At 36.5% G+C, this 17,970-nt stretch overlaps 1 protein-coding gene across 1 annotated transcript; it reads left to right on the top strand.

Annotated features, from left to right (window-relative positions):
* Nucleotides 1–501: 501 nt before the first annotated feature.
* LOC127845028 (T-box transcription factor TBX20-like) lies at nucleotides 502–17,318 on the top strand. The gene is made up of 7 exons (XM_052375647.1): nucleotides 502–935; nucleotides 3,558–3,825; nucleotides 13,803–13,967; nucleotides 14,608–14,716; nucleotides 15,612–15,779; nucleotides 16,249–16,456; nucleotides 16,645–17,318. The coding sequence occupies exons 1-7, from the start codon at nucleotides 635–637 to the stop codon at nucleotides 17,058–17,060; spliced, it is 1,635 nt and encodes a 544-aa protein (XP_052231607.1). The 5' UTR covers nucleotides 502–634; the 3' UTR covers nucleotides 17,061–17,318.
* Nucleotides 17,319–17,970: the final 652 nt, after the last annotated feature.

The following is a 17,970-nucleotide window of genomic DNA, read 5'->3' as shown; positions in this document are numbered from 1 at the left end:
CCATTTTAATATTAGACTTATAAATATATAATTATTATATTTGTTTATCTTCTGATTTAATATTGATGTTTTAAATAGGGGCATCGCTCGTGGATTTGTGAGATGTAATACCAAGCGTTTACGATTCGTTTCCGACTCGAATGGCGAGATATTTCATTTCGTGTGCCTAACAAACAAGGCGGTGATGTTCGCCTGTGTCAATAAAGTCTTCCCCGGAGAATCGCCTCGTTATCGTCTTGATTGCTGGCCGGCCAATCGAGAGAGGCAATCAGCGAAGTGCCGCGCGCAGTGGTTGGTCCGCATCAACAGCTAGTAAGCCAATCAGTGAGCGCCTGACAAAAAGGTGTGGAGTTAGAATGAAATCGGAGAATAATGCGAAAGATATACAAATTTATGTCATGTGATTCCTCGAGATCGTGCTAATAATGTATCCAAATGTAACAAACACAATATGTAAACACTGAGAGGAGTTGAAACGTATCGGATGAAAATCGGATGTCCTTTGAAAACTTCTTTCTGTTCTTATTGCAACAAAATTAATCTGCTGAACGGAAACTTATTTAACTTGTACAAAAAATACAATGATTTGCCTGTGACATCTCTATTTACGATTTGAAATAATTTTAAATCAAATATGGAAAATATGAGCGAAGACTCCAGTTCTTCTGTCGGGAGTTATTCCGAGCGGGACAGTCCCATAAATTTCTCCAAAAATCAGGGCCATATGTCCACTAAAGCTTCGGCATTTTCTATCGACGCTCTGATCGGGAAGAGGACTTTAGCGCAATTTCACAAAAATGACTTTCCGTCGGGTATTTCTATACACTGTGCCGACGAAAATGACAACGACTGTGATTCTAGAAGAAGATCGTGCTGTGATTCGCCGCCGAGTAAACGCGCAAAAATTACCGACGGCCTGCATGTAGCTCCTTTAGGTACGTAAATAAAATTTAAATTATATATTGCTGGGACGTAAATGGGGCGTATTTGGTGTACATGTATCATAAACATTTTACTATTAATGTCATACAAACATATTTTCTTATTTTGTTTATTAGTCATTAAACTATACTTAACTATTCGTATTTCTTGTACGCAAAAAAACATCAATATTTAATGAAAAAAGTAGATCTAATAAAAAATAATCTATGACTGACGGATTTTAATTCACTGCTTGTCATATTTATAATATTTTATATAATAATAAGAACACAGCAAATATAATAAACATAGTAAGTTTTAATATCGCCAAAATATTGTTTTAAAATAATACTTAAATTCTTCTGTTTATTTTTTCCCAAGTATTTAAAACGCTCATACTTCAAAGATGTGATATAGAATGTGTGATATTTAGGTCTTTTGTTTTTTTTTGTTATCCAAAGCTTAAAATTGAATAAAGTTAAAAAATAAAGATAACACGTGCGGTATTCAATTTTCCTTAACGTTTTGTTAGTCATATTCAAAGGTGTCATATTCATGATTCTCAGAATATAAATGTAAAAATTCAAAATAGCTGAACTTCCCTTTTCATGTATATTTTTTATATACACCTTTTATTATTTATACGCATTCTTCTGTTTTGAAATTTTCAAAAGTTCTGTTATTTACATTTTTTTTATAGTTCTGAGAATAATCAGTCTTGTATTAAAAAATTCGTATATTATTTATAAAATGTATTTTTCACTCGTTTTAAAGCACGACGGTGTTACTAATTTAACATTCGCAAGTTATCCTTTTTTATTAAAAAAATCATTTCTAATCAATTCACATACTTATAATATCGTGCCATTTTATGTGAAATACTTTTCATACATTCTGAACACGTCTTAACGATTATAATAAGTGAACTATTCGGAAATATCTGTTTATGGGAAATAAATGTAGTAAACCAGTCATATACATTATTACAAACCCAAACAATAATTCAGCGAAATAACAATAACTTAAACTAAAGAAATACGTCCCGAACCGACTATATGTTTCATCAATATTATACTCAATATTCTTTCTACACCATTCTACCGTTCACATATCATTGTTAAATAACCCAATAAACTACACAAACCGGAAACATTCGGCAAGATAGTGTTTTCATGGAAGTAAAATATAGTTCTCAGTTAAGATGTAAATATTTTTGTCAAATCAAGCTGAAGTCGAAATAAATATCGTTGTTAGTCGTCAAATAGACAACGCCTTGTCATTTTGATGCGTGGATTTACACCCATTGAACTAACGTCCTCGTGATTTATTCCTGCGCATCATTACTTTTAATCGCTGTTCATTGTCCGATATTCAGCGACATTTCAAGCAGTGCTTCTTCTATAAATATTTCATAAACAGACTATTAAATACAGCAATTAATGATTAAAAATCTTTAACTTTTTGCCATTGTGTCTATCTAGAAGAAATCCCGGATGATATCACGCGAATCTCCGAGGTTCTTAAGCGTGTAAACGGTGTTTTTGACAATGAAATTATCGAGCTCAAAATCTTTTCAAACCATTACATTCGTATAAAAATCGCCACATTTTCACAATGTCGATTACATTGATTTAAATCACTGGTTATCTTATTATTCAGTTTTTCAGAGGTTTATTATAAAGCTTGAGAACAATTATAGGCTTGAAATAACAGATGCGAGTTATTCAACACCTGGTAGAAAAATAACACCGAAAAAATATGAAAACAAAAACAGTTCATAAATATAATTTAAAAATTGCGCAAACAAAAAAAGAATAAAGGCAAACAATGCTTAATATCCCTTACATGTTTACGGATATAATAATCATAAAGAAAAAAATTCTGTTCGCCTCATTATATTATATTCAGGGCTGGAAAATCGAAATCTCCTGAATTGACTTGTATCTTGTGGAAACACGAAGATCAATAATACTAATACAAATACGAAGATAATAATAATGACGAAAACGATAATAATAAGAAGAAGAATAATGATATAAATGATGATGATGATGATAATAATAATAATAATAATAATAATAATAATAATAATAATAATAATAATAATAATAATAATAATAATAATAATAATAACGATAATAATAATGATAATTATAATAATAATAATAATAATAGCTCTAATATTTTAAATGCAAAAACGCTCTTAAAAGAACCAAGAAGGACCATTTTTGTTGAAGGATTCTGGCCCCTTCCCGCGCATGGTGGTCCTTCACAAGTCATGCGTGTCGACGACGTAATCCAGTACGTTGCACGGTTAATGGACCCTAACCGACGAGCATTGCATGCTTACTTTACTGTTAACTTAGCACACATGCCTACCTTGTCTGTCCGACACTGGGGAGGGCCGCTCGCTTGCATTTCTGTTACATTTGCACGTTTCGTGATCAACCAAATTTTAAAACTACAAACAAGGAAGGGTATCGCATTAGGATTATGGAAAATAGGTAATCGATCAAGATGGCTGTTGGTCTTCATCGATGAAATTGTTTTTTATTTCAATACTCTCACCATAAAAACACATTTTTTCCATTGATTATGTTACCATGTGAACCATTTTTAATTATTTTTTATTTCAGAACGACTGGTGGAGTCCGCCACTTCCCTTTCCACGCAGCGCTCTCCGTCCAGTGACGATCTCTCCAGTCCCCGGAAGGGCGACACGCCGACATTCGCTGCCAAGTCGGAGGCGCTTGACGTCACCGACGATACAGACGTCGTGAGTTCACCACCGACGCCGCCGTTCTGCAAGGAGCTGGCGGAAGTTGAGTGCCGACTGGAGACCAAGGATCTCTGGGATAAGTTCCACGAGCTGGGGACGGAAATGATCATCACAAAAACCGGAAGGTATGGGCCATCACTACTCTATGTTACTCTTAGGAAAGTACCAGACTGGAAAATAAGACATTTGTGGTGACATTTTGTAATAATTTGCTTAATTCAAGGAATATCTAAGTCACACATCTGTACTCTTTTATTGGCCCAAAATACACTTTTAGTTATAATACAATATATTTAACTGTTTCCCTTTCATTTCGACTATATTTTTCACAAATTCTATCTTCAAATTTGTAAAAAAATAAAATTCGTCATTCACATCTGTAAAAATTGAGAGTTCATTCTCCACACCTTAAGGCTTATTTTCCATATGTTCTATGTTGTTTAGAGCGCATCTTAGTTTGGATATGAACGTTAATCACATTATAGTTTCATTAACATGCAGTCAAATTTCCAATTGAGATTCTTATAAAGTACAAAGCGTTCTGCGTTTTTCATGTGTTTGAAATGTAAGGATCCTAGAAACACAGACTTTTTACACTTTGAAATGACACTTTGAATACCAGCAAAAAATACTTAACACTATTGTTTGAAGGTATATACCAATTCATACTGTTTCAGTGTACCGGTATATACAGTATTGTACGCTATTCGTTACAATGCGTCTAGGTGAACTTTTTAGACTTCAACAAAAAATAAAATATGTTTATCTTAAACTATATAAATTCAACTTGATATAAACATACCACTGATAATTATAATTTTACCATTAATATTTATTTTTGTCAGCTGGAACAAAGTTATTCGGAGGTCACTATGTCACCTTTCAGTCGCACTAAGTGTTGCTCTCGTAGGCTCGCGTTTAGACGGCATCACAATTAAGTTATTTTCCGACCATTTGACTTTCAGGCCAAAATAAACAAGGCATATTTACTGCAGCTTCACACACGATTAAATGCCAGAGTGCGAACGGACTGTCCACTTACGGTCATATATCTTGGTCGAAAAGGACCATCCGTCAAACGGTAATTTTTAACGGCTTTTTGGCGAACGGACTAATATTTACTTAAAATCATGCGATCTTTTATTCATGCGCATGCATATTGTTTCCTCGTAAATGCCCGTAAAACTATAAAACTCGATACCTTTGATTTGGGGTATTTTGAGCAGAAATCGCTCGCCATTGGGCGATTGTGGGACCTTTTGTAGCGCGACGGTCGCTTGAGATGTAAATGGAATATGCTTGAGAGTAATTTCGTTTAAATTAATTGAGAGGTAACATAGCGCGACTGTATTAAATGCTCTTTGCGCGCGACGATTACATTTTTGTATGCGAAGAGGTACTCAAATAGTGTAGACCTTTATAACTATTGGTGTGATGTCTGATTGCAGGGATTGGAAGTGTAATGTATGCTTTATTTATTTTAACGGTGGATTTGTTTTCAAGAACAAGTGAAATTAACGTGTTTGTTTTGTAATTTATTATATTTGAATAATTTATTATTAATTTATTATGCAAAGTAAAAGAAAACAATGAAAGCGTCGTGCTTATTGCAACCACATTTTCCTGCCCAATGAACTTAACCCATTTATGACTAGTGGACTCTCCAATCCTTCTAAATAAGATCAATTTATTTCCAAAATTAGGGATGTCAAGTATATTTATGTCTAAATTTAGAATATTTCTCACAGAAATTCCTTTAAGCAAACAGCGCAGACCCTAATGAGACGCCGCATCATGCGACGTCTCATCTGGATATACGCTGTTTGCCAGGGCCTTTTTCTAGACGCTAGGCATAAATGGGTAAATAAAAATAATTATTGATAACATGGAAATAAATGAAAGCAAGTGGAAATCATTGAATTTATAAATTACTATGCTTTATTATCTTATGAACACGTATTATCATCCACACAAATAAAAACAAACAAACAAAGAGTAATGTTATATTGTAAATATGCATTCACCTACTTTAAATATCATAAAATAAACAAACCACCAGAATTAATTTCTTTCAGAAAGTACTAATGTTGTACCTTCGGCTGTGACAAAGAGAGGTTTCGCCCAACTTCCTGTGTTCGACATTGTCTATAGAATAGTACAGAAACGTAAATTAGATGCAATTTTCGCAAAATACTCTTAATAATAAATCACTGGATATATTATACAAGGGGTCACAATGTCCCATGTTAGTCCTTTAATTTACTGATCATCTTTCACCAAAGCCCTTAAAACGACCCCTTAATTTTAACAAGACTACTGGGTCCCTTCTGTCGACGAGTTGACGCCCCCTACCGGGCTACCATTTTACTTGTAATTTACTCCCGAGGGAAACCCCTTTTCAACAGAAAATTGAACAATGAAAACAAACTGATGTTTGAATGCACATTTTGCACACTGCGTAATGCATGTTCCAGTTATTTCAATATGACCAGTCGCCTCAAGAACGGTCAAGAGATCAGACATTTTCTTGTCAATACAACACACAAAAGACCTGAGAAGCCGCCATTTTCCAATGAAAATGTACAGACAGTTTATAAATAATCCATCCCAATACCTCCCCGTATACATGGATGAAGACGTAACGGATTTTTTAGTTCCCTTTAAATAGTATTTGAAGATTTGTAAGCTTCTACATTAACTAAAGTAATCCCGAAGAGAAAAAGAGCATCCATGTATACCGGCAACATGACTAATGAAAAAATATGAAAAAGTTATTGACCCAAACTTAGGTAAGGGCAGACAGGCCTTTTGTTATTTCTATTCGGTCTCTTTGTTCCAAATAACTGTAAGAAATTGTAGTTATACCAATCTGGTTTATTTCTGGAATGAAAGGTCGTGTACACACAAAAAACATGTCACTGCGTTCATTTACTAAAACAAAAGCTGATCATTAAGTAGTCATATTTGATATCAATTCACAGATTTCACGCATTGAAATCCAATAAAAGCCCATGAAAACCATCGTTTTTGCACACAAAAGGACAACTTCATATTGAGCAAGTGATATCTGGTCTCGGGTCAGCAAATGGTCAGTTTCAGAATGAATTGATCCCAATTAAAGAGACAAACCTTTGGTGATAAATATTCCTGACAGACCAAAATGAAACCGGAAACCGAAGGTTGACTTGATTGACTCCAGCGCGCATCTTTTTAATCGATTACACACGATCGTCAATGTATGGACAACTTGAAACGAAAGGTGAAAACAGAACTATTCGCAATATTGTAGCTAAATTTAATGAATGTTCGAATGTTATTATCAATTCAGCATCAAATTGACAGCCTTTAATGACGATCTGATGCCTCAACACCGGTTATTTTCTTATCCCGCCATCAGCCTTATAGCAATCTTTCGGACCTTCACTTGGACAATGTCGGATGTTTCGACACGCGTATTGTGATGGTAACCGATTCTAATTTGGAAACCTTCTATTTTCACCCACACGTGCTTATTACCCGTTTACCTCGGGGGTTTTAAGTTGCTGATTTAGGCCCGTATTTGGCACCTCGGCGGGTCGGGTCTAGTAAATTTGTCCGGTGATTGACAGGGTAATTGACTGGCCAGTGCAACATTTAGTCAACTTGGTTATGGTTTGGTCACGTGCACACATCTATTGAAAGTTTCGGGGAGACAGACAAAAGATAGCAACATAATAATTTATAATATTATAGAGCGCTCATTCTTTCGCGTTAGTAAAACTCACACACTGCTTTAACCCATTTATGCCTAGTGGACTCTCCCATCCTACTAAATTGGATCAAATTATTTCCAAAATAAGGGATGTCTAGTATATTTTTTTCTATATTTAGAATATTCCTTACAGAAATTCCTTTAAGCAAACAGCGCAGACCCTAATGGGACGCCGCATCATGCGGCGTCTCATCTGGGTCTACGCAGTTTGCCAATGCCTTTTATCTAGACGCTAAGCATAAATGGGTTAAATATAAAAGATATTTCGTTATCATTTTATCTGATATATAAATATGTAAATATATTTTTTTATTTTATGCTTTCCGGTGGTTTATAGAGAAATAACAGTGAAATAAAACTGATATTTCACTGTTTTAAACAGTGAAAAATAACAGTGAAAAATATCGATATTTTTCACTGTTTTATTGTGAAATGACGTCATTTTTTCGATGAATGACGTCATAAATCCAGTGAAATTTTCCAGTTAAACTCTTTTACAATATAAATAAACGATGAAAAGAGCATAAAATAAAAAGAAAATTTGTTGGATTCGATGGAATATCGATTTTAATTCACTTGTGATCATAAAAAATGCATATTTTCACTCGTGGCTGCGCCACTCGTGAAAATATTGTTTTATATGATCACTCGTGAAATTAAATCGATATTTCATCGAATCCAACAAATATCCTCTATATAAACATGCATTAGTATTTATATTTTATGAATAACACGTATGTCAATTGTATGTAGACTCCGTGAGGTTTATCTCTTGGCCATGATTATTACACAAATCATGTAAGACCAATAGACACTGAAAGACGACTTTCTGTAAATATATTTCGTTCCATGTTTTGTACCCTGTTTTGCGGTGAGATGTCGTACAGTTTACGGTTTGTTAGGGTCATCTATTTCGGACGGTTATTTGTCTCGTTTCACATCTATACCAGGTGTTGTAGATTGCAAGTGCTTGTGAGAGATAATCTCCGTATCGTTTGCTATAATCTATGGAGAACAAACAGATACATTTGTTAGAAAAAAACGTACAAATATTTACCCCATTGAATAATGCATCAAGTTCTCATAATATTGTCTTTCAAACATCTCACGTCGGGACTTCTGTTACTGACCCTATGTACCAATAATTGTTTTTATAGGACTATGATATAGTTGCGGTGATTTCAATACACTTGTTGGTGTGTTGACAGTTGCCCTCCTACAGACTTCTGAAATTTCATACTATTGAGGTATTGCACATATTGCAGGGGCTCGCCCATTAGATCTGTTTGCCCATCTGCGTACTTCACTAAATTGGGCATCAGGCGTACCATTGTTTTGTCAAGTAACTATTCGCATAGTCTTTTGAAATGTGCTTCTTTTTGGTATGTAATAAGGATCAGTAAGACAATCGCTGTGCAATAAAAGCATTTCATGGACAGTTCGAAATGTGATGCTGCATCAAACATGCAAACGGTTTCACGTGCAAATTAAAATCATATTTCACATATTAAATGTGAAATTTGAGAGTTTGCCCTTTTAAATGGTTGACTATCAAAATGTATTAGAATACAATGCACGTTCATCTTGGTTTATCATTACGAAAGAATGCAATGTGAACTATGGCAGCATCTAGAAAGCTTTTTTTTTACTTTGACACATATATGATCAGTTAAAAAAGCAAAACCGGTTTAGTATTTATGTATATATAGACAATATTAATAAAATGTGTCACTTTTCTATTCATACTGTGTTCTTATTAAGCTTACATTAAGACATACGCTGAAAATGTAATTATTCGATCATATTAAGTAAGTTTAAACAACTAGATCAAAGTTGTACTATTTCTCTCTGCACATTGAACACATTAAGAAATACTAATATATTTGAAATGACACTATTACACTAAATGTATTAGAAGTCTATGTAATCTAGTGTAAATATCAATCATTATTCGATTTTAACCTCAATCAACGTTCACATGGATTTCTAGTTGTATTATATATCTTTGTTCGTTGTTTATTTTTGCACACCGAAGTGATTGTATCAGTACAATATGTACGCCCTTAACGTATAAAAATGAATAACCTTTACATCACTTCATACAATTGACGGGTCTCGATAGCCATACAAGCGTCAAGATGTCTGATTTGTTTACAACAAACAAAGATCATGTTTACTGCCTGTAAGACTGCTATTTTACGAAGGATCATAAAAGAAAAAAATATATTCAGAATGGGATGGGGAGTGTTATTTTAGTTTGATGAGCTCAAATTCAAGAGGGGGGTGTATTCTCTTAAAAAAACACTTTTATATAATAAAACATAAACTTGAAAAATACTTGACTAGTAACTTTCCAATTCTTGATATGTCATATGCAAAAAAAAAACAAGTTTATTTTATGCATATTACTAGTATGTGACCCGCCTTTTTACAGACTTTTTTGAAACAACTGAACAAATGAATTTGTATGTATGTGTTTGTGTGTCGATTTAAATATATTATTTTATGTTGCAAGCCGTGTTTTAATTATAAATCTTTTACCAACAATAAAATGCAAGAGGAGCATTACAATCTATAATAAGGGATACCACTTTAAAGCACACACTAAGATACATAAATGGAGATAAACAACTATAAACATGGGGCGGTAAACACCATTGCATCAGTCAAGATGCGTTTTCTTTATAACTTTCAAAAGTTTGTTCTAATAAATTTAACGATCAAATATAGACTAAAGTTTTATATCACATCACTAAATTATTAATTTGGAAATAAGATTTGATTAAATTAAACATGGTATAGGAATTTGGAAATTTAATAATTCGCAGTTTCATGATATTGAGTATGTTAATTACATTGATACATTGATAGTAGATATAACAGAAATATTAAATCCTAATATATGAAATCCATAATCTTGCAACTCTAATCCAAAAATGATAAAGAGTTTGCTTAACGATCAACTATTTTTGAAATCGTTATCTATTGAAATCCGAGGAAAAGCATCATCCTTTTCATCATAAAAAAGCATTAACTAAAAAAACAAGAATTGACATTTAAAACTAGACAATGATTTTATATATATTTGTCAAAGTTTTTTTTATGATTCAGGTATTTTTCTAAAAAAAGAAATAGATATCATCCATTTTATATCGATAAAATGTCTTGAGTAACCTATGAGAACATAGGTTAATTTTCAATCAATAATTGAGTTGAGTTATTAATAAATACACCCAATAACGTTGGGGGAAATGTTACTATTTGATGACAAAACTCAAAGAAATGGGATTTCAGCATAAATTAGGGCAATCACGACATGTCCTAGAGAGGAAACTTTTTTTTTGCATTTGAGCTGCGTTCTGGGAAAACTTGGCCTACTGCTTGTGCGTAAAGTGTCGTCCTAGATAAGCCTGTGCAGTCCGTACAGGCTAATCAGGGACGACACTTTCCGCTTTTATGACACTTAAATGTGTAATGCAATGGCATTAAATTGACATATTAAACTGTCAATACAATACAATATTAAAATATAATTGTATAACCGTATGAAAATAACTGTGATTTTGATAAACATATGTAATGGTGTGTTTGTATATTCGTATCTATGTGATTATACGTAATGTTATACACCAGAGAAAAACGTGTCGCCAAAAAACGAGTTTTCCTTTGATCACAAATTCTTCATTGGTGATTCTATAAAAAAAAAACTGGGACATTTTTGTCTTACCGGTAATCAACAACTACAAAAACCTCTACATAATTCGGGTCGTTTAACACAGATGATAAATGTCGCATTCGAAACAAGGGGAGGGAATCGATATAAATCAGCATACTTCTCAGTAGACAACATTGGGAGAGGGCAGTCCTCGAGTTCTCAAGTGTAAACCCGATACCGGCCATTTGTGAGCATCGCAACCCAACAAAACACATTAACAATATTGTCTGCCTTGTGTTGGATGATTAATGCTATGCGATAGGAGCGGAGATGCGTGGCAGTTTGTGGTATAGCCGTGCAGTTACCGATCACCGTCTCCTTGTGCTCGTTTGTAACCATACATCACCGACCGTGACACCCGATTATGTGCTCGGAAAGATATGGTCTTATGTGGGCATGACTTCTGATTGAATAATATGTTGCTTTGGGTCAGGTTCTCCCGAATGAAGGAGGTATAAATGTTAAGAATTATTATTAGCATTGAAAGTATAATATACATATACTTGTATTATATGAGTCGCGTTCTGTGAAAACTGGTACCGTACCAAATTAGCCTGTGTATTTCACGCAGGCTTATCATGGGCGACACTTATCGCTTTGATGAAATATTTATTTTCTTTAAAAGGAAGTCTTTTCTGAGTGGAATGCACAGAATCATCTGGGACGACACTTTACACACATGCATTAAGCCCCGTTTTTCCAGAGCGAGGCTCATATATGACTTGTAGGATAGTAAACATATAATTATATCCATAGCATTCATATTAATGCTGTTCCTTAGTACTTAAAAATTAAAAACTTACGGCCTGCTTTTAATAAATCAAACATAGATCACATCCAAATAACAAACTCAATATCGTCAGACTTTTTTTCCAATCTGCAAACACTGTGTCCGCGTTAGCGCTTGTCGGTCAACTGACCAATGCTTAGGCATTCTGTTGACCAATTCCTCGTGAAATCATTTCTCAGTAACTAGTTTTCGCTTTCTAGATAAATCAAACGATAAGTTCCATTGTTTGGTAGCAACTTGACCCATCACTTACCATCTTCAATTCGGAACTGTCATTTAGCAAATTTATGATAAAAGAACTGCAGTTTCCGCCTTTTGCAACGTCTCTAGGGCTTCTTATCTGTAACAGAATCAGAGCGATTGTCGCGGCAAGGTGATAAATGGACTCGATAAAATATGAAATCTCGCATTCCGGCTCGAAACAAATCACTAGCGGATTTTTACCAATTTTGGTGCCGATTTATATGTCGTACAAAAACGATCCGGTTCCCGAAAACGCTTGAAATGCCTAATTTGTTTACAAGAGCGATTCCATGAGGGAATAATCGTGTTTAAAACGCGGCTCGGATATCGGCCTAATGGCCGACTGAATTGCTATTGAATGATTTGATAGCGGCTCATAATTCGGGGTCTGGACTTTGTTTTCTCGAGATGTTAATTTGTTTTTATTCACAAGTTCGCATATCGCTCGATCCATCACGACCAAAGGTTTCACTAAAAGCTCGCTAAAGTGTTTATTGCTAGATATTGATATATTAATAAGAAATTCGAAGACGAGTTTTCCCTGGTGATATGAAAGAACGAAAGCAGAAAGCAACTTTCTCCACTTCTTATCCGTGTTTCGCGGACCTTTTAATGCGTTGATAAAGAGTTTCGACATGCTGTTTGGTAAAGATATGGTAATGGGATGATGATATTTTATAGTCAATATTCCAAATTCACGTTCACTTACAAGTTACAACGGCCTTTGTATATGGGTTGGTATAGATAAAGGGTTCTATTTTGTGTGATATTTTTTTGGATGAGCAGTACACATGTCATTCGTCTAAGCTGAATAGTTTGCGAACAAAATACTAAAAGCAACAAGAACACAAACAACAAAAGCAACAACCACAATTATTATAATAATACAATTATTGATAGAATAATTCACCATTTTACTTAAAGGGGCCTTTTCACAGATTTTGGCATTTTTTAACTTATTCATTAAATGCTTTATATTGATAAATGTAAACAATGGATCGTAAAAGCTCCAGTAAAAAAATCAAGAATAAAATTAAAAAAAGGAAAAGAACATTGCTCGGAGCAGGTTTCGAACCAGTGACCCCTGGAGTCCTGCCAGAGTCCTGAAGTAAAAACGCTTTAGCCTACTGAGCTATTCCGCCGAGTACACATACTTGACGTATTTTATACCGTATATAAGCAATCATCGTAGTTTCACAAAATTTAACGACAAAAACAGAACTCTCCAAATTATTCAATCGTTTCGCGTTGCAACGCTTTATAATTTTTAGGTTTTAAAATCGTCAAAAGATGCATATAATGGCTATATTAGACCATGGTAAATGTTCAGTATTACTGTTTCCTCACAAATATCATAACTAAAACGAAAATTTGCGAATCTGAAACAACTTTTTTCAATTTTGTCAATTTACCAAAGCGTGAAAAGATCCCTTTAAAAAGTGGACCGCTAATGGGAACATCCGCGTGCCTTAAATTCTTAACTTTAGCAAACCAAACGAACCCCATAAAAAAGCAAAATCTTTGTATGCTACCATAAATATTGAAACGAACGTCCCCCGTCGTCGTCGGTATTTCACATTTTCTTGCCGGCGTCTCTTTGCAGGCGGATGTTCCCTACGGTGCGTGTGTCGTTCAAGGGGCTAGAGCCGGATACGCGCTACAGCGTTCTCATGGACATTGTGCCGGTGGACAGCAAACGCTACCGGTACGCCTACCACCGGTCCTCATGGCTCGTCGCCGGCAAGGCCGACCCGCCCCTTCCCACCAGGTCAGTATTAGCTTATTATTATATTTACATTGAACAACGGTCTGGGAGTCTGGGATAACGGGGCTTAATGCATGTGTGTTAGTCTGCACACTCTAATCAGGAATGACACTTTCCGATTTTGTGGGGTTTTCATCAAAGGAAAATGTCTTCTTAGCGAAAAAAAAATCGGAAAATGTCGTCCCTGATAAGCCTGTGCGGACTACAAATGGTAATCTGGGACGACACTTTATGCACATGCATTAAGTCCGGTTTTCCCAGAGCGAGGCTCATATTTTTCTTCCAAAAGCTGTGATGATTTTATTTACGTTCAGCTAAGTAATGATGACGCATGATTGAACAACCATGTGATTTAGTATTGTTTTGTTTTCAACTCATTTGTGTCGCGTTCTGTGAAGACCGGTCTAGAGACATGTGCGTAAAGTGTCGTTCAGTGTAGACTGCACAGGCTGGAAACCACTTTCCGCCTAGACTGGATTTTCTTTTAGAAGAGACTTCCTTTAAATGAAAAATGTCATAAAAGCGGAAAGTGTCGCCCCTGATTATCCCGTGCAAACTTCACAGGATAATCTGAGGTGACAGTTAACGCGTATGCAGCGAGCCCAGTTATTTCCAGAAATGCTCATTTGTTCGATATGCACAGATTCTACGTGCACCCAGACTCCCCGTTCTCCGGAGAACAGCTGGCCAAGCAGACGGTGTCGTTCGAGAAGCTCAAACTCACTAACAACATGCTCGACAAGAACAGCCAGGTACGCCACCGCACCGCATGCCACGCTTAGATCGTGCATATCAAAGCGCGCACGATTACGAAATAAAAAAATGTCGTGCTGTCTTTAACTTTTAAACGACCGTATTTTATGGAAGCGATCGTTTGAACATCTCCGAGAAATGCCAGATAACAGGTAACTTCAGCCGCGCTTTGAGGAATTGAGGTTCAATGCAAGTGCGTTAAGTGTCACCCCAGATTAGCCTGTGCAAATTGCACAAAATTATCAGGGACAGCACTTTCCACTTTAATGTAATGTTCCGTTTAAAGGAATTCTCTTTTAACTGAAATAAATTCAGTCCATGCGGAAAGTGTCGTCCCTTATTAGCCTATGCGGACTTTAAAGGCTAATATGGGACGACACTTTAGGGACATGCATTTTTCAGAGCGAGGCTCAATTTTACATGTTATCTTGGAGATAATCGCACGTACCCTTCCATACATATGAATGTGCGTAAAGTGTCGTCCCATATTAGTCTGTGCAATCCGCACAGGCTAATCAGGGACGAGACTTTCCGCTCTTATTATATTTTTCGTTTACAGAAAGTCTCTTCTTTGCATAAACCCAGTTTAGGCGGAAAGTGTCGCCCCTGATTAGCCTGTGCGGAATTCACAGGCTAATCTGGGACGACACTTTACACACATTTATTGTATCCTCTTTTCACAGAGCAAGGCTCATATGGCCGTTCAAATAATTAAGACAAACCAATGTGTATCGGAAACGTAAGCCCACATCAATAAGGAAGGGAGAAATAATCTTCAAAGACTATACTAACGGCTACGACGCGTCATTCACTACAAGCAGATTTTTGTTAAAATTTGATACATCTTTAAAATGGTAACTTTTCACATTTTACATGTTTTCCATCGGTTTCCAGATCATCCTGAACTCAATGCACAAGTACCAGCCCCGGATCCACATCGTTCGCAAAAAGGACTCGAGCCCGAACCTCCCCTCCGTGACCAGCCTGGAGGCCGAGGAGTTCAAGACGTTTATCTTCCCGGAGACCACGTTCATAGCGGTCACCGCCTATCAGAACCAGCTGGTATGTTGTAGCAGACGACTTGTTGTAGCAGACGACTTGTTGTAGCAGACGATTTGTTGAAGCATACGACTTTTGTTGTAGCAGATGACTTGTTGTAGCAGACGCCATATTAGCATACGACTTGTTGTAGCATACGACTTTTGTTGTAGCAGACGACTTGTTGTTGCAGACGACTTGTTGTAGCAGGCAACTTGTTGTAGCAGTCGACTTGTTGTAACAGACGACTTGTTTTAGCAGAGGACTTGTTGTATCAGACGACGTGTTTTTCCAGACGACTTGTTGTACAAGACGACTTTTTGTATAGACATAAAAAAAATTCGCCCCGACACCGCATAACATGGTCTTTTCATTCAGTACCATCGCTTTATTCTTTTTAAGAATGTCTTCTTTTTTATTCTTCATCATTTGTTTAATTCTTATTTACCACCAACAACAGTATGATCAGTAAATCATACAAAATAACTTCCAGATCACTAAGCTGAAGATCGACAGCAACCCGTTTGCCAAGGGTTTCCGGGACTCCACGCGACTGACGGAGTTTGACAGCTTCTATCCAAGTCGGGAGAGCATGGAGAACCTTATGTCGCAGCACACGTACGCACGCTCCCCCTTACGGGCGTACACGGAGGCGGAAATTGAGGAGTCCCTCAAGCAGCACAGAGAAATGATGGCGCGAGGTGAGTGCGGAAAGGGTTAGGGTTTTCTTTTGGGGGCTTAGGAGGAGGGTGGATGCAGTGTTCAATTTCGCATGTAGATGTTACCTTGTAGCGACACGAAAATTCAAGAAAATGTATTCGTTAATAGCACTGTATATGCTCATTGCAGCTTACTTACATACTTAAACCAGACTCTGCTCTACTTACAGAAGATCCGTCCGCGATGGAGAAACAGGGCGTTATGACGTCACCATGGGCCATGTGGCGTCCGCTGTCGACGTCAATGCTCGGCGCCTCCCCGTACTCGCCGTCAGAGCGATCTCTCTACGCCCTTTACGGCGGACTGTTCGGCTTGAATAATTCCAATTTCGTTTTCCCAGCGTTAGGACTACATCCGTTCATGGCGGCAAACAACTTGAGCAATTTAAGACTAAGAGAGGGCATGCCCGCGTCAGTGTATAACACGGAAGTTCCACCTGTTGCGCATGCGCAGTTGCATTATCCAACAGCGCTGTACAGATATCATCCATACTTCGCTTCAGACAAATCATCCGCTCAGAAAACACCACCGTCGTCGTCGTCGTCGGCAGAATCCTCGCCCGGTGTCGATCCCATGCGCCCCTAGGCCTCTGACTATGCACAAGATATTAAAATGTGCAAAGCTTGTAGGAAAGTTCTTAACAAAAAAAATAGTTGTGATATTAATAAGAGTCGTGTGAATGAGGTCACATTGACATAGGTATGGCCCACTTCATTGTTATACAGGAAAACTTTAGCGGGATCTATTGTTTGTGTATGCACAACAATTGTACATACATTGTTGTTATCATTCTGTTTCATTTTGTACAATATCATGTATACATCTATTTATTACTCCTTCTTACCATTTGTGTTTAAAGACATTATCGGTTGAACAACGTGTGTATGACACGCGTTTTGAGAAAACTGGGCATAATGCATGTGCGTAAAGTGTCATCCCAGATTAGCCTGTGCAGTCCGCACAGGATAATCAGGGACGAAACTTTCCGCCTTAATTGGATTTTTGCTAAGAAGAGACTTCATTTCAACGAAAATTGTCATACAAGCGGAAAGCGTCGCCCCTGATTAGCCTGTGCGGACTGCACAGGCTAATCTGGGACGACACTTAACGCACATACATTAAGCCAAGTTTTCTCAGAACAAGGCTCATATGGTTGCGAGGTACAAGTTGTTCGTTTTGTACATTTATTTAGGTTAACATGTGATATATAGCAAACGTTAATAAAGCCATGAACGTCTGATTCGTATCCATGTTTGAGCTGCAATTCCTTATTAGAATGTTATTATAAACAGCGATTAAATATGTCATAAAGATCTTTTTTCAACCCATGTATGACTAGCGTCTAGAAAAAGGCCTTGGCAAACAGCGTAGACCCAAATGAGACGCCGCATGATGCGGCGTCTCATCATGGTCTGCGCTGTTTGCTTTAAGGAATTCCTGTAAGAAATAGTCTAAATATAGAAATAAATATACTAGACATACCTAATTTAGGAAA

This window comes from Dreissena polymorpha, chromosome 9 (assembly GCF_020536995.1).
Source record: "Dreissena polymorpha isolate Duluth1 chromosome 9, UMN_Dpol_1.0, whole genome shotgun sequence".
Lineage (NCBI taxonomy): Eukaryota > Metazoa > Mollusca > Bivalvia > Myida > Dreissenidae > Dreissena > Dreissena polymorpha.
Note: the sequence above shows the minus strand (reverse complement) of the source record. Positions and strands in the feature narration are given on the sequence as shown.

Excerpts from the sequence above, each read along its gene's own strand:
- LOC127845028 (XM_052375647.1), top strand. The coding sequence starts at position 635 with ATGGAAAATATGAGCGAAGACTCCAGTTCTTCTGTCGGGAGTTATTCC. Across the intron at positions 13,968-14,607 it reads GACCCGCCCCTTCCCACCAG|ATTCTACGTGCACCCAGACT; the intron begins GTCAGTATTAGC and ends CGATATGCACAG. Across the intron at positions 15,780-16,248 it reads CCGCCTATCAGAACCAGCTG|ATCACTAAGCTGAAGATCGA; the intron begins GTATGTTGTAGC and ends AATAACTTCCAG.